The 23,845-nt window shown below is 39.0% G+C and overlaps 1 protein-coding gene across 2 annotated transcripts in view; it reads right to left on the reverse strand.

Annotated features, from left to right (window-relative positions):
* LOC103013956 (gamma-interferon-inducible protein 16-like) overlaps positions 1–19,851 on the reverse strand; it is a 34,395-nt gene extending 14,544 nt beyond the window's left edge. For both annotated transcript variants that reach the window (XM_028163899.2, XM_057558255.1), the window contains exons 1-3: positions 19,610–19,851; positions 1,552–1,836; positions 494–627 (exon numbers count right to left, since the gene is read on the reverse strand). In XM_028163899.2, coding sequence (XP_028019700.2) covers positions 494–627; positions 1,552–1,816 — 399 coding nt within the window. In that variant the 5' untranslated portion in view covers positions 1,817–1,836; positions 19,610–19,851. The remainder of the gene's footprint in view (positions 1–493; positions 628–1,551; positions 1,837–19,609) is intronic.
* Between the last annotated feature and the right edge of the window lie 3,994 nt (positions 19,852–23,845).

Consider the following 23,845-nt stretch of genomic DNA (forward strand, 5'->3'; position numbering starts at 1 on the left):
ATAGTCCATCATCTGAAGAGATGGCCAGAAGGTAAGCAGTGCACATGTATGTTGGCTTCATATCAATAGTAAGGAAAATTTTATACATGTCATTCCTGTACTCACTTCTGTGTTGATGAGAGGAGCAGTGGACTTGGATTTAGAAAATCTAATTTCGAATTTAGTCTCTTTGAGTAGGCTTTGGCAAGCTGTTTTCCTAATCTGATTGCTATTTTAATATACATCTAAAAGAGGGGTAATGATTTCATATTTCCACCATAGGGAATTATATTACACAATTTAAAGTGCACAGTGGTTCGGAAACATAATGGGTGATCAGTACCTATTAATTCACTGGCTCTAAAATTAATTTTCACTCTGGCCCTGGATCCCCTTTTCTCTGATTCGTTTATTTGCATGTTGAGAAATGAATAAAGAACTAAGTGTTCATAAGAAGGTAACAAGTAGAAAAGCCACAGTAAAATCTCCTTTTGTGGCACCTTAGCCATCCTACCTTCACAGGTGTATCCTTGATTGATTCAGGTCCCAAAGCTTTATTAGTGGTGGATGTAGATTGGTCAGGACTGGGTTTATTCAGCTTGCTTTTTTTCACTGGAGTTGCTTCTTTTGCTCTGCTTCTCCTAATAACTGATGTGGTAAAAGAGAACATGATAAATCCAGAGGAGTTGGTCTAAGATACCTGAAGCACCTTCAGTACTATTTCCTGTCACTTCCTGCTTGTGGATCTGGGTAAGCTTGTATCTGCCTCTACTGCATTAGCCTAGCTTGTCCATAGGTGGCCAGCAGTAGCAGCATAGGTATAGGTACTGGCTCAGACTTCCTCAGTGGTTTCCTTTCTTGTCCCCTGTACCACGAGCATATTCTTCCTGTCTTCTGGACTCCTATCTAGCTCAGTCGAACCCTTTTACAATCCACTTATTCTATATTTTCCTTTTAAGAATCTAAAGTTTTCATGATGCTAGTGGTGGGTCAATTTCTACAGAAGACTTATTTGAATTACTGAAACCAGAGAAAATGAATATAATCTAATTTGTGATGGGACAAAGTGGTGATACTGGACTTTGACTTTTTAAAATATGTTTTCCTAATCCAGTGGTTTTATAAGAGGCAAGTTCTTCACATCTCTCAGAGGCAGGTTTTTATTTAAGTACTGCCTCAGAGTTGTTTCTAGAAAGTATAAAAATGATGGAGTAAATATGATAATAGAGCATGCATATTTACTGATTTAAATATTTCAAGAACCTATATGTTCTAATTTTGTTTCATCATTGTCTAACCTTTCTAATGTATGGAAGCCTCAGCCTTTCTCATCAGCTCCTTCTAATATTTTCTTTGCCCACACCCCCAAAATACACCCTCTAAAACATATCAGATCTCTTTGTAGGAAAGGCATCCTCTAAGTTGTCAATTTGTTGGCATCTAAAGTATTACCATTGTCATGGCTACTGAGTCCTAAGTTGGAAAAGAGAGGTCTAAACTTTGACCAAATCAGGGTTCTATTTAAGGTTGAGGTCAGTACGGAGAGAGTGTGAAAGAGGTTCTTCCAAGTACCTTTTAACTTCTCATTTTTAAGAGTTTTAGCAAGGTCTTTAATTTCTTCTATATCTTTGACCAATTCTATTAATTTGTCAACACAGGCAGGCCCACGGAACTTTGCTTCCATCAAGTTAGCAATCTTAACTCTGTCATATTCATCTTGCATTTTACTAGTCAGTCTTAAATCCTTGGCCAGTAAACACTTAATCACGCTAAACTGATAATCACTGATGTGCTGAAATCCTTTCAGCAGAACAATTCTCTTGAATTCATTCCCCATCTCTCAAGTTAGGGACGTGCCTGCAAGAGAAAAAAAAACATACAGTGTTGCACCTTTTTACAGACAATTTAAAAGACTGGTTATGTCTATGTGAGTTAATGGCATATGTCAAAGTATTATCCATGGGTGTGTGTGACAAAAAGAGATTTAATTACCAGATGTGTTACTGCGGAAAGTGGGTTGAAAACTGCTGTATGAGAAACTTCTAAGAAATTCTCCCATTTTAATGATGATCTTGAGTTGGTTTAAGGGTGGGTATGGTGGAAGGAGGTCCAGAAATAAGCAATGGTTGCAGTGTGTCAAGTATGGACTACGCAGTGTCCAAGTCCCTGATTCCTCCTCCTATCCTTTATTGGAGCTGCAGCCTACTTCTTGAATGTCTGCCTTGTTGGTTCATGACTCTTTCCACCATGTCTGAAGTGGTCTATGAACAAAATGGGCTGCAACCTCTCACCTTATACAAATATCCTTCTGCCATAGCACTACAGTTCCATGCTGGGTACCAGCCCTAGTCCACCCACTTGGCACTTCCCTAGTCAGTTCTCATTAGCATCATCTCTCCCTGGGGTGTGGACCATGTTCTCTGTGTCCTATGTGCCCATATCAGTGTCCATTTGTTGGACTTCTCCCTTCTCTCTAGGACAGGATCACAGCATTTATTGGCTGGAATTATTTCAATGGCTGCTTGATTTTTCTCCTTCCAGGCTTAATTTCTCTAATCAGTTCTTTTCATAGAGCCAGATATCTCTCTATAAAGCCACGGTTCTGTCCCACTTGACATCCTTCAATAGTTCCCCATTTTCTCTTTGAAAAAGTTCTTGATCCATAGGCTGGCTTAAAATGCCTTGAATAATCTGCCTCTTTCTTTACCTCTGTAATTTTTATGTCTCTTGCTCTAGAAATACACACCACACCTTACTTTTTCATATTTCATGACTTTGTTAATTCCCTTCCCAAGGCCTAGAAAGCCATTCCCATCTCTCTTCCTCTGAATACCTCCTTAGAGCATTCAAGACTCAACTGAGGCTTTGTCTTCTGAAAGCTACCAGGGGCCTGATTTGGGAGTGAGTGTCACTCTTCTGGGCCTCTTTAGAGCCCTGTGCACCTCCTTGATGGCACTCAATGTATGGTATGTATTCCAGTTTTCTGTTTCAAGTCAAGAATTCTTTTAGTTAGGAAACATGTGTTTGTGTACCTTTTTTTATAATTGGAATGCTCAAATCCCCAGGGTTGTGAATTATTCCTTCTTGAGAGATCATGAGCAACCTCAGTTAGATCAGGCCCATAGAGTGATGAGCCCACACCGGCCCAGGACCACCACAGTGCTGCAGCCTGCCTTATCAAAAACCAGCCAATCCACCAGCAGGCCTGAAACAGCCCCTGAATCTCCTGGGCCATTGCCCTGCCTGCCAGTAGGCCAAAACCAATTCTGGGACAACTTGGACCCCTTAGCCAGTGGCACTAGGCTTTGGCCCCAATGATCAACAGGCTTATACCACCTTCAGGACCGCCAGAGTCCTGTAACCAGAGGCCCTGAGACCTGGCTTCACCCACCAGTGAGCCGGCCCTAGTCCCAGTAAGCCCTGGTCCCTGGTCCCATCCTTTAGCAGGCTGACTCCAGCCCTGGGGCCACTGGGCCCCAGACCCAACCACCAACAGGCCAACACCAGTTCCGACACACACTGGACCCCTCAGCCAGCTGCCCCATGACCAAACCCCACTCACCAGTGGCCAGCACCAGTTTTGGGACACGCCAGAACCTGTAGCCTGCTGGCCTGCCTACCAGTGGGCCAGCACTGTCCCTGGGACACCCAAGGTTGCACAGCCAGTCACCTTGTGACCCAGCCTCACCAACCATTGTCCTTGGCACAAGGCAGGGCCTGGCAACCAACTGGGGCCAGCCACACCTACCAGACTATCCACGATAGTCAGCCGACCACAAAAGAAGGACTTGCATAGCTCTCATAGGGGGAACCCCTAGAGCAGAGGCCCCCAAACCCTGGGCTACAGACTGGTACCAGTCCATGGCCTATTAGGAACAGGGCTGCACAGCAGGAGATAAGCAGCAGGCAAGCAAGCAAAGCTTCATCTGTATCTACAGCTGCTCCCCATTGCTCACATTACTGCCTGAGCTGCACCTCCTGTCAGATCAGCGGCGGCATTAGAGCCTCATAGGGGCGCAAACCCTACTGTGACTGCACATGCGAAGGATCTAGGTTGTGCACTCCTTATGAGAATCTAATGCCTGATGATCTGAGGTGGAGCTGAGGCGGTGATGCTAGCACCGGGGAGAGGCTGCAAATACAGATTATCATTAGCAGAGAGGTTTGACTGCACAGAGACCATAATAAATCAATTGCTTGCAGACTCATATCAAAACCCTATCAGTGAGTGGCAAGTGACAATTAAGCTGCATCTGGTGGCAGGCTTTATAGTGGCAAGTGAGTTGATGCACTTCAATTGTACAGCTGCATCTGGTGGCAGAGCTTAAGTCAGAATCCGACACTTATTTTAGTCTGCACATGGCTGGCCCATTATTTTATTTACTACTGTCCATGCCTCTTTCCCGCACCATGAACTTGTCTCAGTCACAGTTTTGGCAAGCTAACCTTAGCCAAAATGAGTAAAAAACAAAGGTCACTGGAGAGCTTCTTTGAAAATGGGGAAAGACCCAATGATGAGACAGCAGAAGACTCTTAAGACTGCCAACAAAAAGAAAGCTGCATTTAAAAGAAAATACCAAGAGTCCTACTTAAATTACGGGTTCATTGCAACAGGTGATTAACGTTCTCCAAGCCCACTTTGCATAGTATGTGGTGACCAGCTATCCAACGAAGCCATGAAAGCTTCAAAACTGTTTCACCACATGGAGACCAAGCACCCTGCATGAAAAGACAAGCCTCTGGATTTTTTCAAAACAAAAACATGTGAACACGAAGAACAGAAGCAATTATCGAAGGCCACCATTTCATCACATGTGTCTGCACTGAGAGCATCATTCTTAGTGGCTAATTGCATTGCTAAAGCTAAGAAGCACTTTACTATTGGTGAACAGTTGATCCTGCCTGCTGCTAAGGACATGTGTTGTGAAATTTTAGGAGAGGCTGCAATTCAAAGGTGGCACATGTTCCTCTTTTGGCTAGCACCATAACTAGACGAACTGATGAAATACCAGAGGATATTGAGGCATAATTGTTAGAGAGGATTAATGAGTCACCGTGGTATGCAATCCAGGTTGATGAGTGTACCAATGTTGACAACAAAACAACAATGCTTGTTTTTGTGTAATATATTTTTCAGGAGGATGCACATGAGGATATGTTATGTGCACTTTTGTTGCCAACCAACACCACAGCTGCAGAACTATTCAAGTCTTTGAATGATTACATATCAGGAAAACTGAACTGGTCATTTTGTGTCAGTATATGCACAGACAGAGCGGCTGCCGTGACTGGACGGCTTTCTGGTTTCACTACTCAGGCCAAATAGGTCACTTCTGAATGTGAGTCTAAACACTGTGTCATCCATAGAGAAATGCTGATAAGCCGAAAAATGTCACATGAACTTAACAACGTTTTGCAGGATGTGATTAAAATTATCAGTCACATTAAAGTACATGCCCTTAACTCACATTTGTTCATGTAGCTTTGTGAGGAGATGGACACAGAGCACACACATCTTCTCTTATACACAGAAGTGAGATGGCTTTCTAAAGGTAGATCATTGGCCAGAGTTTTTGAGTTATGAGAGCTGCCTTAGAGATTTCTTTTAGAAAAACAGGCACCATTGGCAGCACATTTCAGTGACACAAAATGGGTCTCAAAACTTGCTTACTGGGCTTCCCTGGTGGCGCAGTGGTTGAGAATCTGCCTGCCAATGCAGGGGACACGGGTTCGAGCCGTGGTCTGGGAAGATCCCACATGCCGCGGAGCAACTGGGCCTGTGAGCCACAACTACTGAGCCTGCGCGTCTGGAGCCTGTGCTCGGCAACAAGAGAGGCTGCGACAGTGAGAGGCCCGCGCACCGCAATGAAGAGTGGCCCATGCTCGCCGCAACTAGAGAAAGCCCTCACACAGAAACGAAGACCCAACACAGCTAAAAATAAATAAATTAATTAATTTAAAAAAAAAAAAAACTTGCTTACTTGTGTGACGTATTCAACCTGCTCAACAAACTCGATCTGTCACTTAAGGGGAGAACTACAACTGTGTTCAAGTCAGTAGATAAAGTGACTTCATTCAAAGCCAAACTGGAATTAGGGGGGTGACGAGTGAACATTGGGATTTTTGATATGTTTCAAACATTAGCAGAGATTTTGAGAGAGTGAGCCAGGGCCTTCTTTCTCCCACCTGGTGCATGATCACCTATCTCAGCTTTCAAGAGAGTTTGAGCATTACTTCCCAACCACAAAAGACCCCCGAACTGGGAAGGAATGGATCTACAACTCATTTGTGAATAAGCCAGGTGAATCTACTTTGTCCATGCTAGAAGAGGATCAACTGCTTGAGACTGCAAATGACAGTGGCCTTAAAAGTATGTTTGAGACAATTTCAAATCTCCACACATTCTGGATTAAAGTCAAGGTGGAATATCCTTAAATTGCCACAAAAGCACTGAAAAGCCTGCTTCCATTTCCAACATCCTATCTTTGTGAAGCAGGGTTTTCTGCAGTGTCAGCAACCAAAACGAGATTACAGAGTAGACTGGACATGAGCAACACACTTCAGCTGTCACTGTCTCCCATCATCCCCAGATGGGACCATCTAGTTGCAGGAAAACTGCTCAGGGCTCCCACTGATTCTGCATTATGGTGAGTTGTATAATTATTTCATTATATATCACATTGTAATAATAATAGAAATAAAGAGCATAATAAATGTAATGTGCTTGAATCATCCCGAAACCATTCCCCTCACCCTGGTCTGTGGAAAAATTGTCTTCCATGAAACTGGTCTCTGGTGCCAAAAAGTTGGGGACTGCAGCCCTAGAGCATATTGCTCTGGTGACCAGAAGGTAGTTAGTGCACTGCTGGGACAAATAGGACATCTACAGAAGACTACTTCTCCAAGGTCAGGAAACATAACCAATGTACCAAATACACAGAAATAAAACAAGAAATTAGGCAAAATGAAGCTAAAGAGGAATATGTTCCAAATGAAGGAACAAGATAAAACCTCAGAAGAACAACTAAGTGAAGTGGAGGTAGGCAACCTACCCAATAAATAGTTCACAGAGGTGACCATAAAGATGCTCAAAGAACTCGGGAGAAGATTGGATGAACAGAGTGAAAAGTTAGAAGTTTTTAACAAAAAATTAGAAAATATAAAGAAGAAACAAACAGAGAGGAAGAATAAAATAACTGAAATGAAAAATAAACCAGAAGGAATCAACAGTAGAGCTAATGATACAGTAGAACAGATCAGCGAGCTGGAAGACAGAATAACGAAAATCACTGAAGCTGAACAAAAAAAAAAAAAAAAGAAAGAAAGAAATGAGGACAGTTTAAGAGAACTCTGGGACAACATCAAACATGTTATCATTCATCATATCATCGGAGGGTCCCAGAAGGAGAAGAGAGAGAAAAAGGGGCAGAGAACATATTTGAAGATATAATAGCTGAAAACTTCCTTAGCCTGGGTAAGGAAACAGACAGGAAGCACAGTGAGTCCCTAACAGTATCAACCCAAAGAGGACCACACCAAGACACACTGTAATTAAGATGGCAAAAATTAAAGATAAGGAGAAAATATTAAAATCACCAAGGGAAAAGCAACAAGTTTCATACAAGGGAACTCCCATAAGGCTATCAGCTGACTTTTCAGCAGAAACTCTGCAGACCAGAAGGGAGTGGCATGATATGTTTAAAGTGATGAAAAAGAATAATCTACAATCAAGAATACTCTTGCCAGGAAGTCTTTCATTCAGATTTTATGGAGAGATTAAAAGTTTTACAGGCAAGCAAAAGCTAAAAGAGTTCAGCACCAGCAAACTGGCTTTAAAAGAAATGTTAAAGGGACTTTTCCAAGTAAAAAGAAAAGAAACATGAAACATAAAAGGAAAAAATCTCATTGGTAAAGGCAAATATACAGTAAAGGTAATATATTAGCCATGTATAAAGCTAGTAGGAACGTTAAAAGACAAAAGTTGTAAAATCATCTATATCTGCAATAAGTTGCTAAGGGATACACAAAACAAAAAGATGTGAATATGATGTCAAAATTATAAACATGGAAAGGGGGTAGGAAATGCAGTGTTGTTAAAATGTGTTTAAACTTAAGAGGTCAGCAACTTAAAATAATCATATATATATGAACAAGACAAGGATGCCCACTCTCACCACTTTTATTTAACATAGTATTAGAAGTCCTAGTCACAGCAGCCAAACTAGAAACAAAGAAAAATAAAAGGAATCCAAATTTTAAAGGAAAAATTAAAACTTTTACTGTTTGCAGATGAAGTGATACTATACATAGAAAATCCTAAAGACACCACAAAAAAACCTACTAAAACTCATCAATGAATTCACTTAAGTTGCAGGATATGAAGTTAATATATAGGAATCTGTTGCATTTCTATACACTAACAATGAACTATCAAAAACTGAAATTAAGAAAACAATACCATTTATAATCACATCAAAAAGAACAAAATGCTTAGGAATAAATCTGACTAAGGAGGTAGAAGACCTGTATTTGGAAAACTATAAGACACTGATGAAAGAAATTGAAGACAACACAAAAAAATGGAAAGATATAATGTTCATGGATTGAACGAATTAATATTTTTAAAATGACTAAACTACCCAAAGCACTCTACAGATACAATGCAATCCCTATCAAATTACCAATGGCATTTTTCACAGAACTAGAACAAAAAAATCTAAAATTTGTATAGAAACACAAAAGACCTCAAACAGCCAAAACAATTTTGAGAAAGAAGAACAAAGCTGGAGGTACCATGCTCCCTGATTTCAAACTATACTACAAAGCTACAGTAATCAAAACAGTATAGTAATGGAACAAAAACAGATATATAGATCAACAGAACAGAATAGATCCCAGAAATGAAGCCACACTTTATGGGCAGTTAATCTGACAAAGGTGGGAAGAATATACAATGCATAAAAGACAGCCTCTTCAACAAATGGTGTTGGGAAAACTGGACAGCTACATGCAAAAGAATCAAACTGGTCTACTCTCTCACACCATACAAAAATAAATTCAAAACAAATTAAAGACTTAAATGTAAGACCTGAAACCATAAAACTTCTAGAAGAAAACATAGGCAGTACACACCTTGACATCAGTCTTCATTATATTTTTTTGGATATATCTTCTCAGGTAAGGGAAACAAAAGCAAAAATAAATAGATGGGACTACATCAAACTAAAAATCTTTTGCACAGCAAAGGGAACTATCAACAAAACCAAAAGGCCACCTACTGAATGGGAGACTATATTTGTAAACAATATATCTGACAATGGATTGATATCCAAAATATACAAAGAATTCATACAAGTCAACATCAAACAAACAAACAACCCAATTTAAAAATCAGCAGAGGATCTGAAGGGACATTTTTCCAAGGAAGACATACAGATGGCCAACAGGCTCATGAAAAGATGTTTAACATCACTAACCTGTCAGAATGGTTATTATATCAAAAAGATGACAAATAACAAGTGTTTGTGAGGATATGGAGAAAAGAGAACTCTCATGCTCTGTTGGTGGGAATGTAAACTGGTGCAGCCACTATGGAAAACAACATGGAGATTTGCAAAAAATTAGGAATAAAACTACCATATGATCCAGATACTCAAGATACACTCTTGAGTGTCTATCCAAAGAAAACAAAAACACATTAGAAAAGATATATGCACTGCAACGTTCACGTCAGCACTATTTGCAATAACCAAGATATGAAAACAACTTAAATGCTCCTCAGTAGATGAATGGATAAAGAAGACGTGGTAAATATATATGACGGGTTATTACTCAGGCATAAAAAATAATAAAATCTTGCCATTTGCAACAACATGGATGGACCTAGAGGGTATTATGCTAAGTGAAATAAGTCAGACAGAGAAAGACAAACATTGTATGATTTCATTTATATGTGGAATCTAAAAACACAAAACAAATGAACAAACATATCAAAACATAAACAGAGTTACAAGTACAGAGAACAAATGGGTGTTCTCCAGAGGGAGGGGGTGGGGGGCAAAGAAATGTTAGGGAGATTAAGAGGTACAAACTTCCAGTTGCAAAATAAATGAGTCATGTGTATGAAATGTACAGTGAGGAATATAGTCAATAAGTATGTAATATCTTTGTATAGTGACAATCATAACTAGACTTATTGTGGTGATTGATTTGAAATGTATAGAAATAGCGAATCATGAGACCTTCAAGAGAGCGGAATAGTAAGATGTGGAGATCACCTTCCTCCCCACAAATACACCACAACTACATCTACATGTGGAACAACTCCTACAGAACACCTACTGAATGCTGGCAGAAGACCTCAAACCTCCCAAAAGGCAAGAAACTCCCCACATACCTGGGTAGGGCAAAAGAAAAAAGAAAAAACAGAGGCAAAAGAATATGGACAGGACCTGCACCAGTGGGAGGGAGCTGTGAAGAAGGAAAAGTTTCCACACACTAGGAAGCCCCTTCACTGGCTGAGACAGGGTGTGGTGGGGGGAAGCTTCGGAGCCATGGAGGAGAGCACAGCAACAGGGGTGCAGAGGGCAAAGCAGAGAGATTCCTGAACAGAGAATCGGTGCCGACCAGCACTCACCAGACCGAGAGGCTTCTCTGCTCATCCGCCGGGACGGGTGGGGACTGGGAGCTGAGGCTCGGGCTTTGGAGGTCAGATCCCAGGGAGAGGACTGGGTTTGGCTGCATGAACACAGCCTGAAGGGAGCTAGTGAGCCACAGCTAGCTGGGAAGGAGCCTGGGAAAAAGTCTGGAGCTGCCTAAGAGGGAAGAGACCATTGTTTTGGGGTGCATGAGGAGAGGGGATTCAGAGCACCACCTAAATGAGCTCCAGAGATGGGGTGCAAGCTGCAGCTACAGCACAGATGCCAAGAGACGGGCATGATATGCTAAAGCTGCTGCTGCAGCCACCAAGAAGGCTGTGTGCAAGCAGAAGTCACTATCCACACCTCCCCTCCCAGGAGCCTATGCAGCCCACAACTGCCAGGGTCCCGTGATCTAGGCACAACTTCCCCGGGAGAACACACGGTGCACCTCAGACTGTTGTTACAACATCATGCTGGCCTCTGCTGCTGAAGGCTCACCCTGCATTCCATACCCCTCCCTCTCCCCAGCCTCAGTGAGCCAGATCCCCCTAATCAGCTGCTACTTTAACCCCATCCTGTCTGGGTGAGAACAGACGTCCTCGGGAGACCTACACTCAGAGGCGGGGCCAAATCCAAAGCTGAACCCCAGGAGCTGTGAAAATAAAGAAGGGAAAAAGAAATTTCTCCCAGCAGCCTCAGGAGCAGCGGATTAAATCTCCACAAACAACCTGATGTACCCTGCATCTCTGGAATACCTGAAAAGAAAATGAATGATCCCAAAATTGAGGTGGTGGACTTTGGCAGCAGCAATATATATATTTTTATCCTTTTTCTCTTTTTGTGAGTGTGTATGTGTATGCTTCTGTGTGTGATTTTGTTTGTATAGCTTTGCTTTTACCATGTGTCCTAGGTTTCTGTCCATCCGTTTTTTGTTTTGTTTTGTTTTGTTTTTTAGTATAGTTTCTAGCGCTTGTTATCATTGGTGGATTTGTTTTTTGGTTTGGTTGCTCTCCTCTTTCTTTCTTTCTTATTTTTCTTCTTTGTTTCCTTTTTTCTTACTTTTTAATTTTTTTTATTTTTAATAATTATTTTTTTATTTTAATAACTTGATTTATTTTCTCTCTTTTTTTCTCCCTTTTCTCCTGACCTGTGTGGCTGACAAGGTCTCGGTGCTCCAGCCAGGTGTCAGGGCTGTGCCTCTGAGTTGGGAGAGCTGAGTTCAAGACATTGGTCCACCAGAAACTTCCCAGCTCCATGTAATATCAAATGGCGAAAGTTCTCCCAGACATCTGCATCTCAACGTTAAGGCCCAGCTCCACTCAATGACCAGCAGGCTACAGTGCTGGACACCCTATGCCAAACAACAAGCAAGACAGGAACACAAACCCACCCATTAACAGAGAGGCTGCCAAAAATCATAATAGGGTCACAGACACCCCCAAACACACCACTGGACACAGACCTGCCCACCAGAAAGACAAGATCCAGCCTCATCCACCAGAACACAGGCACTACTCCCCTCCACAAGGAAGCCTACACAACCCACTGAACCAACCTTAGCCACTGGGGGCAGACACCAAAAACAACAGGAACTACGAACCTGCAGCCTGTGAAAAGGAGACCCCAAACACAGTAAGGTTAAGCAAAATGAGAAGACAGAGAAACACACAGCAAAGGAGTAAGATAAAACCCCACAGGCCAAAAAAATGAAGAGGAAATAGGCAGTCTACTTAAAAAAGAATTCAGAGTAATGATAGTAAAGATGATCCAAAATCTTGGAAATAGAATAGAAAAAATACAAGAAACATTTAACAAGGACCCAGAAGAACTAAACAGCAAACAAACAATGATGAACAACACAATAAATGAAATTGAAAATTCTCTAGAAGGAATCAATGGCACCGTAACTGAGGCAGAAGAATGGATAAGTGACCTGGAAGATAAAATAGTGGAAATAACAACAACAGAGCAGAATAAAGAAAAAAGAATGAAAATAATTGAGGACAGTCTCAGAGACCTCTGAGACAACATTAAACATACCAACATTCGAATTATAGGGGTCCCAGAAGAAGGAGAGAAAAAGAAAGGGACTGAGAAAATATTTGAAGAGATTATAGTTGAAAACTTCCCTAATATGGAAAAGGAAATAGTCATTCAAGTCCAGAAAGTGCAGAGACTCCCATACAGGATAGATCCGAGGAGAAACACATCAAGACACATATTAATCAAACTATCAAAAATTAAATACAAAGAAAAATGTTAAAAGCATCAAGGGAAAAACAACAAATAACATACAAGGGAATCCCCATAAGGTGAACAGCTGATCTTTCAGCAGAAACTCTGCAAGCCAGAAGGGAGTGGCAGGACATAATTAAAGTGATGAAAGGGAAAAACCTAGAACCAAGATTACTTTACCCAGCAAGGATCTCATTCAGATTCGATGGAGAAATTAAAACTTTTACAGACAAGCAAAACCTAAGAGAATTCAGCACAAAAAAAGCCAGCTTTACAACAAATGCTAAAGGAACTTCTCTTGGCAGTAAACACAAGAGAAGGAAAAGACCTACAATAACAAACCCAAAACAATTAAGAAAATGGTAATAGGAACATACATATCAATAATTACCTTAAATGTAAATGGATTAAATGCTCCAACCAAAAGGCATAGACTGGCTGAATGGATATAACAGCAAGAACGTATATCTGTTGTCTACGAGAGACCAACTTCAGACCTAGGGACACATAAAGACTGAAACTGAGGGGATGGAAAAAGATATTGCATGCAAATGGAAATCAAAAGAAAGCTGGAATAGCAATTCTCATATCAGACAAAATAGACTTTAACATAAAGACTATTACAAGAGACAAAGAAGGACACTACATAATGATCAAGGGATCAATCCAAGAAGAAGATATAACAATTGTAAATATTTATGCACCCAACATAGGAGCACCTCAATACATAAGACAAATGCTAACAGCCATAAAAGGGGAAATCGACAGTAACACAATCATAGTAGGGGACTTTAACACCACTTGCACCAATGGACAGATCATGCAAAATGAAAATAAATAAGAAATCACAAGCTTTAAATGATACATTAAAAAAGATGGACTTAATTGATATTTATAGGACATTCCATCCAAAAACAACAGAATACACTTTCTTCTCAAGTGCTCATGGAACATTCTCCAAGATAGATGATATCTTGGGTCCCAAATCAAGCCTTGATAAATTTAAGAAAATTGAAGTCATATCAAGTACCGTCTCCGACCACAATGCTATGAGACTAGATATCAATTACAGGAAAAAAATCTGTAAGAAATACAAACACATGGAGGCTAAACAATACATTACTTAATAACCAAGAGATCACTGCAGAAATCAAAGAGGAAATCAAAAATACCTAGAAACAAATGACAATGAAAACACAATGACGCAAAACCTATGGGATGCAGCAAAAGCAGTTCTAAGAGGGAAGTTTATAGCAATACAATCTTACCTCAAGAAACAAAAAACGTCTCAAATAAACAATCTAACCTTAAACCTAAAGCAATTAGAGAAAGAAGAACAAAAAAACCCCAAAGTTAGCAGAAGGAAAGAAATCATAAAGATCAGAGAAGAAATAAATGAAATAGAAATGAAGGAACAATAGCAAAACTCAATAAAATTAAAAGCTTGTTCTTTGAGAAGATAAACAAAATTGATAAACAATTAGCGAGACTCATAAAGAAAAAGAGGGAGAAGACTCAAATCAATAGAATTACAAATGAAAAAAGAGAGGTAACAACTGACACTGCAGAAATACAAAGGATCATGACAGATTACTCCAAGCAACTATATGCCAATAAAATGGACAACCTGGGACATGGACAAATTCTTAGAAAACCACAACCTTCTGAGACTGAACCAGGAAGAAATAGAAAATATAAACAGACCAATCACAAGCAATGAAATTGAGACTGTGATTAAAAATCTTCCAACAAACAAATGCCCAGGACCAGATGGCTTCACAGGCAAATTCTATCAAACATTTACAGAAAAGCTAACACCTATCCATCACAAACTGTTCCAAAATATAGCAGAGGGAGAAACACTCCCAAACTCATTCTACAAGACCACCATCACCCAGATACCAAAACCAGACAAAGATGTCACAAAGAAAGAAAACTACAGGCGAATAACACTGATGAACATAGATGCAAAAATCCTCAACAAAATACTAGCAAATAAAATCCAACAGCACATTAAAAGGATCCTACACCATGATCAAGTGGAGTTTATTCCAGGAATGCAAGGATTCTTCAATTTATGCAAATCAATCAATGTGATACACCATATTAACACCATATTAACAAACTGAAGAATAAAAACCATATGATCATCTCAATAGATGCAGAAAAAGCTTTCGAGAAAATTCAACACCCATTTATGATAAAAACCCTCCAGAAAGTAGGCACAGAGGGAACTTACCTCAACATAATAAAGGCCATATATGACAAACTCACAGCCAACATCATTCTCAATGGTGAAAAACTGAAAACATTTCCACTAAGATCAGGAACAAGACAAGGTTTCCCACTCTCACCACTATTATTCAACATAGTTTTTGAAGTGTTAGCCACAGCAATCAGAGAAGAAAAAGAAATAAAAGGAATCCAAATCGGAAAAGAAGAAGTAAAGCTGTTACTGATTGCAGATGACATGATACTATACATAGAGAATCCTAAAGATGCTACCAGAAAACTCCTAGAGCTAATCAATGAATTTGGTAAAGTAGCAGGATACAAAATTAATGCACAGAAATCTCTTGCATTCCTATACACTAATGATGAAAAATCTGAAAGAGAAATTAAGGAAACACTCCCATTTACCACTGCAACAAAAAGAATAAAATACCTAGGAATAAACCTTCCTAAGGAGACAAAAGACCTGTATGCAGAAAACTATAAGGCACTGATGAAAGAAATTAAAGATGATACAAAAAGATGGAGAGATATACCATGCTCTTGGAATGGAAGAATCAACACTGTGAAAATGACTCTACTACCCAAAGTAATCTACAAATTCAATGCAATCCGTATCAAACTACCAATGGCATTTTTCACAGAACTAGAACAAAAATTTTCACAATTTCTATGGAAACACAAAAGACCTCGAATAGCCAAAGCAATCTTGAGAAAGAAAAACAGAGCTGGAGGAATCAGGCTCCAGGACTTCAGACTATACTACAAAGCTTCAGTAATCAAGATAGCATGGTAGTGGCACAAAAACAGAAATATAGGTAAATGAAACTGGATAGAAAGTCCAGAGATAAACCCACACACATATGGTCAACTTATTTTTGATAAAGGTGCAAGAATATACAATGGAGAAAAGACAGCTTCCTCAATAAGTAGTGGTGGGAAAACTGGACAGCTACATGTAAAAGAATGAAATTAGAACACTACCTAACACCATACACAAAAATAAACTCAAAATGGATTAAAGACCTAAATGTAAGGCCAGAGAGTATCAAATTCTTAGAGGAAAACATAGGCAGAACACTCTATGACACAGATCACAGGAAGATCCTTTTTGACCCACCTCCTAGAGAAATGGATATAAAAACAAAAATAAACAAATGGGACCTAATGAAACTTAAAAGCTTTTGCACAGCAAAGGAAACCATAAACAAGACCAAAAGACAACCCTCAGAATGGGAGAAAATATTTGCAGATGAAGCAACTGACAAAGGATTAATCTCCAAGATTTACAAGCAGCTCATGCAGCTCAATATCAAAAAAACAAACAACCCAATCCAAAAATGGGCAGAAGACCTAAATAGACATTTCTCCAAAGAAGATATACAGATTGCCAACAAACACATGAAAGAATGCTCAACATCATTAATCATTAGAGAAATGCAAATCAAAACTACAATGAGGTATCACCTCACACCAGTCAGAATGGCCATCATCAAAAATCTACAAATAATAAATGCTGGAGAGGGTGTGGAGAAGAGGGAACCTCTTGCACTGTTGGTGGGAATGTAAGTTGATACAACCACTATGGAGCCCAGTGTGGAAGTTCCTTAAAAAACTAAAAATAGAACTACCATATGACTCAGCAATCCCAGTACCGGGCATATACCCTGAAAAAAACATAATTCAAAAAGAGTCATGTACCACAATGTTCATTGAAGTTCTGTTTACAATAGCCAGGACATGGAAGCAACCTAAGTGTCCATCATCAGATGAATGGATAAAGAAGATGTGGCACATATATACAATGGAATATTACTCAGTCATAAAAAGAAACGAAGTTGAGTTATTTGTTGTGATGTGGATGGAGCTAGAGACCGTCATACAGAGTGAAGTAAGTCAGAAAGAGAAAAATAAATACTGTATGCTAACACATATATATGGAATCTAAAAAAAAAAAAAAAGGTTCTGATGAACCTAGGGGCAGGACAGGAATAAAGACGCAGACATAGAGAATGGACTTGAGGACACGGGGAGGGGTAAGGGTAAGCTGGGACGAACTGAGAGAGTGGCAAGGACATATATACACTACCAAATGTAAAATAGATAGCTAGTGGGAAGCAGCCGCATAGCACAGGGAGATCAGCTCGGTGCTTTGTGACCGCTTAGAGGGGTGGAATAGGGAGGGTGGGAGGGAGATGCAAGAAGGAGGAGATATTGGGATATATGTATATGTATAACTGATTCACTCTGTTATAAAGCAGAAACTAACACACCGTTGTAAAGCAATTATACTCCAATAAAGATGTTAAAAAAAAGAAGAAAGAAAGAATGGAACACTATGTTGCATAACAGGAACTACCACAATATTGTAGGTCAGTTATACTGCAAAAACAAACAAACAAACTCATAGAAAAGAAATTAGATTTGTAGTAACCCAAGAGGAGAAAGGGAATTGGATGAAGTCAGGAAAAAGGTGAAAACTTTCAGTTATAAGATAAATAGGTACTAGGGATGTAATGCACAACATGATAAATATAATTACCACTGCTGTATGTTATATATGAAAGTTATTATGAGAGTATATCCTAAGAGTTCTCTTCATAAGAAAAATAATTTTTTTTTGTACTTCTGTAATTTTGTATCTATATAAGATGATGGATGTTCACTAAAACTTATTATGCTTATAGCTTCATGATGGATATAAATCAAATCACTATGCTGCACACCTTAAATTCATACAGTGCCATATGTCAATTATGTCTCAATAAAACTGGAAGAAAAAAATATAAAATGCAGACCTTAGCTCCCTCTCCCCAGATAATAAATTAGATTCATTAAATAGCCTTTCTGAAGTTTCCAGATTGTGAATTTCACAACATATCTAGTCCCAGGGGTAAGAGAAGAGGTACTCCCCATCTATCTTGAGGGAAAAATAATTTTTAGAGTAGAATTTTTAATCTAGTCCAAATGATACTTAAATATGAGGGCCTCAAACACTATTGTATTCAAGGCATTGGTAGTTTTGGCAGACAAAGACCCATATGGAAACATCTATTGGAAGTAATAGTCAGTAAAAATTAATATATAAAGTCAAGAAAAACTGTAAGCTGAAAGGTAAGTAAGAGTGAAAACTTAACGTGATTAGGTGTGTCTATGCCTTAAAAAAAAATAAAGCCCTGACTGAAGAGAAGAGAAGCAGGAAGTATATCAACATGGTGGAGGGAGAGAGGGAGGACAAAGAATATGACAGTTCATTAATGTACTTGTCTTAAATGGTAAGTCAGATAGGGGTATAAGTAAAAAACAAAAACAAATCAAAAAAGGAGAATATAGAAGTATCATAAATTGAAATGAAGAAAGCAGATACAAGACAATATATGTTAATTATCAACATAAAGGGTCTAACCGGTTAAGCTTAAGTGACAAATTGGTTGACTTGGATTTAAGAAATCTGCCAATGTATTATTAATAAAAGATCGCTTAAAAGTGGAAAAATAAAAGAAAAATATTTATCATGCAAAGAGTAAGTAAAAGAAAACCAGTTTATCTATATTACTGTGGTTTTAAATAGGTCTGAAGATAAGTATCATCAGAGCACAACACAATGATAAAACGTCCAACTCCTAGGGAAATACAACAGTTTTCATTGTGTATTTGCCTACTGAAAGTAAATATAATAAGTGTAATTAACAGCATTTATCTAACATACATAAGATTCTGAAATGAATATTAAAAATCTTATATTCTAGTCAAGCACATATAAAATATTACTGTATCAGGCCATACAGAAAGTCTTTAAACAATTCTAAAAGTAGACAATAGAAATCTATTTGTAATTACCTCTCTCTGCCTCTCTCCTATGCCTTGCCACCAGAAAAAAAAAAGTATTAATTTTCAGGAAGGCAGAAAGTAATCCTAAAAGAAACTGAAATAACAACACTGGCAGCTGGTGTAAAATGGAGTCTAAAAGAAAAAGTAAACTGTCTTAAGAGAGGTAAAGAAGCCATGTTTTGTATAACTGTACTTGTGGAATTGAAACTTCTCTGCTCTCCTCTGTGTGTGTGTTTCTAAAATTAGGACAATGCCATACAATACACTTTTATATCCAGATGTATTTTTTTACTCAATATTATTTTATGATACTTTTATCATGCCCCTATCTTGACTTTCACCCAGGCCCCCACCACAGCCACCAAGTTTCCTGTGCATCTTCCAGGGAAGGAAACCAAACCTTTTCTCTAAATATAGCTCATGCCGATAGTTGCCTGGGAATACATTTTAATATCTTCTATAGTCAAAATGCATCTCCCTTTGTTCAGGCTTCAGTTGTAGTGGAATAAAATGTCTATTATTTGCCTAGGCAGTAAAGGATTAGAATCAAGCTACTGCTGTTTTCACTTTTCTGAATATAGTTGATATAAAACCTTTCCCCCCAAATTTTTCATGACTAAAGCTCCCCTTCTCATCTTGAGGCTACCAATCAGGTACCCACAGCTCTCTAGAGAAATCCCTACCAGCCTTACCTCAGTGAAAATGTCCTCCACAGTAGTCCAGACCTTGAGGTTTTCTTTAGAAATGCAAGAATCACTGCTTATTTTACTTAAGTAGGACGATAAATCAGTAAAGCTCACAGAGACTGAACTGCAGAATTTTATAATCTCCTGAAGGGCAGAGGAAAAAGAAGTATTTTGAAAGACAACAAGGAAAAAGGGCACTGGCTAGACAAAAACTTGATTTAGTGCTGACTACCTCACACTGTGCTTTCCCGGAGAGAGGGAAGTTAGGAAACAGTATTAAGACTCCTCCCACCAATGTTCTTAGCTTTCAGTTTCATTAGTTAGAGAAAATAAACGGTTTATTTCCTGTAAATATCTTAATCAAAATGAATAATTATGGCAAAGTTACACTCAAAAAATGTTTTATTATAAATGTCAGTAGATGAAAAGAGTTCCAACATTAGAACTTTGTTATCCAGCAGACTCACATGAGGGTCATTAGAAAACTATATTCCCTTGAATGACTCTCAAATATACAAGAAGTAAGGTAAGCCATCTGGCCACTTATCCCTTACTTCCTGTTCTCAGAGTTGCAGTGGCAAGAGGAGATCTTGGAAGAACCATCTATCTCTATTGTTTTTTGACTGAAACTCCTGGAAGGGGGTGAGTTTTTCTATAAAATAGTTATTGGTTTAAATAGTACCTAAAACATTCACCCAGTTAATGACTGACACACCTGGAGCTTGACAGAAGTAGAAGGTCATTACAAATATGTGAATCCTTCCTCAGATATATAGAAAGAAATGTGACATTAGTGGCCCCCTTGACTATGACTAGCTACTTAACCTCACTGATTAACTTCATGTTTACTCACCATGCTCTCTGCATTAGTCAGAATGCATTACTTTCTGCATTACTCATAATGCTTTCTGCATGAGTCATGGGTAAACACAAGTGGCTAGTGGGCTTATATCATGACAGCTTCGAAACCTTGCAAATTCTGGAAGAACACTGAACCTCTGGAATAAGAGGGGCCTGATAAACCTTTTGGTCTACGGTGTTACTTCTGTGGAGGACAGTGGATGCCTTCCGGAGTACCGTACGCCCTGAGATGTCAAATAAATGGCGCCAACCAGCAGACCTTATAGTGGTTCCTCACCAGCTGATCTGCAAGTAGACTGAGATCAGTACTGCAAATGGGTCCTAAAACAGCTAGGGTTCGTAGATAATCCGAGGTCTTCTAAAGAGAAGAAAGCCAAATACTTTCATACAAACTAGAGTCATGGAAGGGACGGTTGAAGTCTGGATATGAAACCATTTGAACAACTTCACTGAAGTAGGAGTAAGTCAGGAAAAAGCAAAGAGGATCTGGAGTGAGGTCCAGAAACACCTGTGGGTGTTCACTGTTCCCTGTCACAGGTTTTAGGTTGCTGTTATGTGGATGCATGGAGCTGGTGTTAAGGTAATGCGTAAAGAGGAACTTTAGGGAGGTCAGGAGAGCCCCCTCCAGAGATCAGAGGGCAGTGGACACATGGGAGGAATGGCCATAATTCAGAACATTTTCCTGCCCCTTTTCTTATAATCAATTCATGTGGAGTAAGGTTCTCGGTTGAGACTCCAGTATACAACACACAGATTACTGTTATCAATAAACACAGTTCAGAGCAATGCTCCATAATTCACATTGTGCAGTTGGTATTTTAATAGAGGAAGCAAAGGAATGTTAAAAAATCTTAACTTTGCCAACCTAGTTAAGGTTTACAAAATTTCACTCTCAGGAGGATGAAATGTATGGCATGGAAACAGAGGCAGACACTCAGTTGTGCAAACCAAGACAGTTCAGCTAGAGAGGAGAGATAGCAAGGGAGAAGGAAATGTCAGCACAGTTAGTATGTGTGTTACTGGTTCTATGGCAGCAAGACAAATTCTAGACTCCTCTGAGGAGTGAGCTAGTTACTTCATGCCACGGCCACGAATGGCTTGGAAATTCAGTGGGATTCAGCATTAGAGGAAATTACAATAACCAAGAGACTCGAGTGTGCAGATTAACATCAATCTCTGGTTTTGGCAATTCAGCTGAATAATATTCTTTTCAACCTTTAGGTTTAGCTTTTATTACCCAAACACACACACACACACACACATACATACATATACATACACATACATGTATGCACTCTCATACATGCATGTACACACACACTCACAGACAGCCAATCATTCTCTTGTTTTTGCATGCTTGGAAGAAAGTTCGTCTATCTACTTTTTTTAATTCAACAAATATTTAACAATAAGTAAGATTTAAGGATCTAATGTACAGCATGGTGACTATAGCTAATAATACTGTATTGTATACTTGAAATTTGCTAAGAGAGTAAATCTTAAGCATTTTTACAAAAAAAGGTAACTTTTTAAATTTGTGTATGTGTGCTCTTTTTACTCTTAAATATGAGTAAACAGACATGAATCACGTTCAGAAAAACCCCTAATGTGAAAAAGAACAAAACATGCAGAGAAAGGAACTTAAAAGAAACAAAGGATGAGGAAGAAGAAAACTACATATTTATATATATATATATATATATATAGAGAGAGAGAGAGAGAGAGAGAGAGAGAGTCATCAGAGATAGAAGGCATTGTATCAATGAAACAAAAAGATCATGCTAACAAATGTGAAAAAACAAAGAAATTAACAGGAGAGTTTTTAGAGATGTCTTTTAAATGTGATAGCAGAAAAAATTTAAATTTAATAGAGTGGTAGAGGATAAATTTGAGGAGTTCCTTTTCAGTGTATACCTAGAAGACAATGAGATGGAGAAAAGGGAGAGAAAAGAAGAAATGTAGAGGTTTATGCTCGGGTGAATATTAACCAGCTCAACGTGGTTATATATAATAGATGCCCAAGCAAGAATAAACCAAGAAAATAAAGAAAAGAACTAATATCTAGCTTGCTGAATGGGGGGGACAACATATATAAAAGCACATTATTTTAAAATCACAAAACACCAAGGAGAGAGCAAGTCTTAAAGCATCCAGAAAAAAAAAAAAAAAAAAAAAAAAAAAACAGATCACATCCACGGATTAGGAATAAGAATGGCATGGCCTTTTTTTTTTTTTTTTTAACATCTTTTTTGGAGTATAATTGCTTTACAATGGTGTGTTAGTTTCTGCTTTATAACAAAGTGAATCAGCTATACATATGCATATATCATCTCCTCCCTTTTGCATCTCCCTCCCACCCTCCCTATCCCACCCCTCTAGGTGGTCACAAAGCACCAAGCTGATCTCCCTGTGCTATGCGGCTGCTTCCCACTAGCTATCTATTTTACATTTGGTAGTGTATATAAGTCCATGCCACTCTCTCACTTTGTCCCAGCTTACACTTCCCCCTCCCCATGTCCTCAAGTCCATTCTCTAGTAGGTCTGCGTCTTTATTCCCGTCCTGCCCCTAGGCTCTTCATGACCTTTTTTTTTTTTTCCTTAGATTCCATATATATGTGTTATCATACAGTATTTGTTTTTCTCTTTCTGACTTACTTCACTCTGTATGACAGACTCCAGGTCCATCCACCTCACTACAAATAACTCAACTTCGTTTCTTTTTATGGCTGAGTAATGTTCCATTGTATATAATGGCATGGCCTTCTTGACAGCAGCACCGGAAGCTAGAAGACATGGGGGGGGGGTGGGAGGGGGGCGCAATCGCTTTACCACTTGTAGGCAAACAATTTTTAGCCTGGTATTCTATACCCAGCTGATAATTAATTACACATAAGTGTAAGGAAGGAACAAAATTGTTCAGGGAATCCCCAGGATGACGATGAACAGAAGTCCCTGAACCTTGACCCGTGCAGAGCCGGACAGCAGAGCAGCTTGTCCGGATGGAAGGGGAGGACACGGAACTCAATGAGGACTCCTGACCAAAGAAAGAGTGGCGGGGGGGCGGGAAGGAGGGGTCTGCCTGTGCTGCAGGTGGTGAGTGGCTCTTATAAAGTAAGTGAGTTTGCTTTGAGGGGAATTTTACAATTTTGGCAGTTTAGAAAGACCTAGGGATCAGGGCATAAAAAGTTGAACAAACTATTAAAGAAATGTCATTGACTTCAGACAAAAATTAAAGATGCGTAAGGAAGGAACACAATACAGTATATAGCTTACCTGTGAGTTTTATTTACATAGTCATAGTAATATAAAATACCAAACATTGATTTGGCCAAAAATTTTGAAATGACTGTATTGGGGAAGTGGAAGGAAGGAATCACATGT

This window comes from Balaenoptera acutorostrata, chromosome 1 (genome assembly GCF_949987535.1).
Source record: "Balaenoptera acutorostrata chromosome 1, mBalAcu1.1, whole genome shotgun sequence".
Classification (NCBI taxonomy): domain Eukaryota; kingdom Metazoa; phylum Chordata; class Mammalia; order Artiodactyla; family Balaenopteridae; genus Balaenoptera; species Balaenoptera acutorostrata.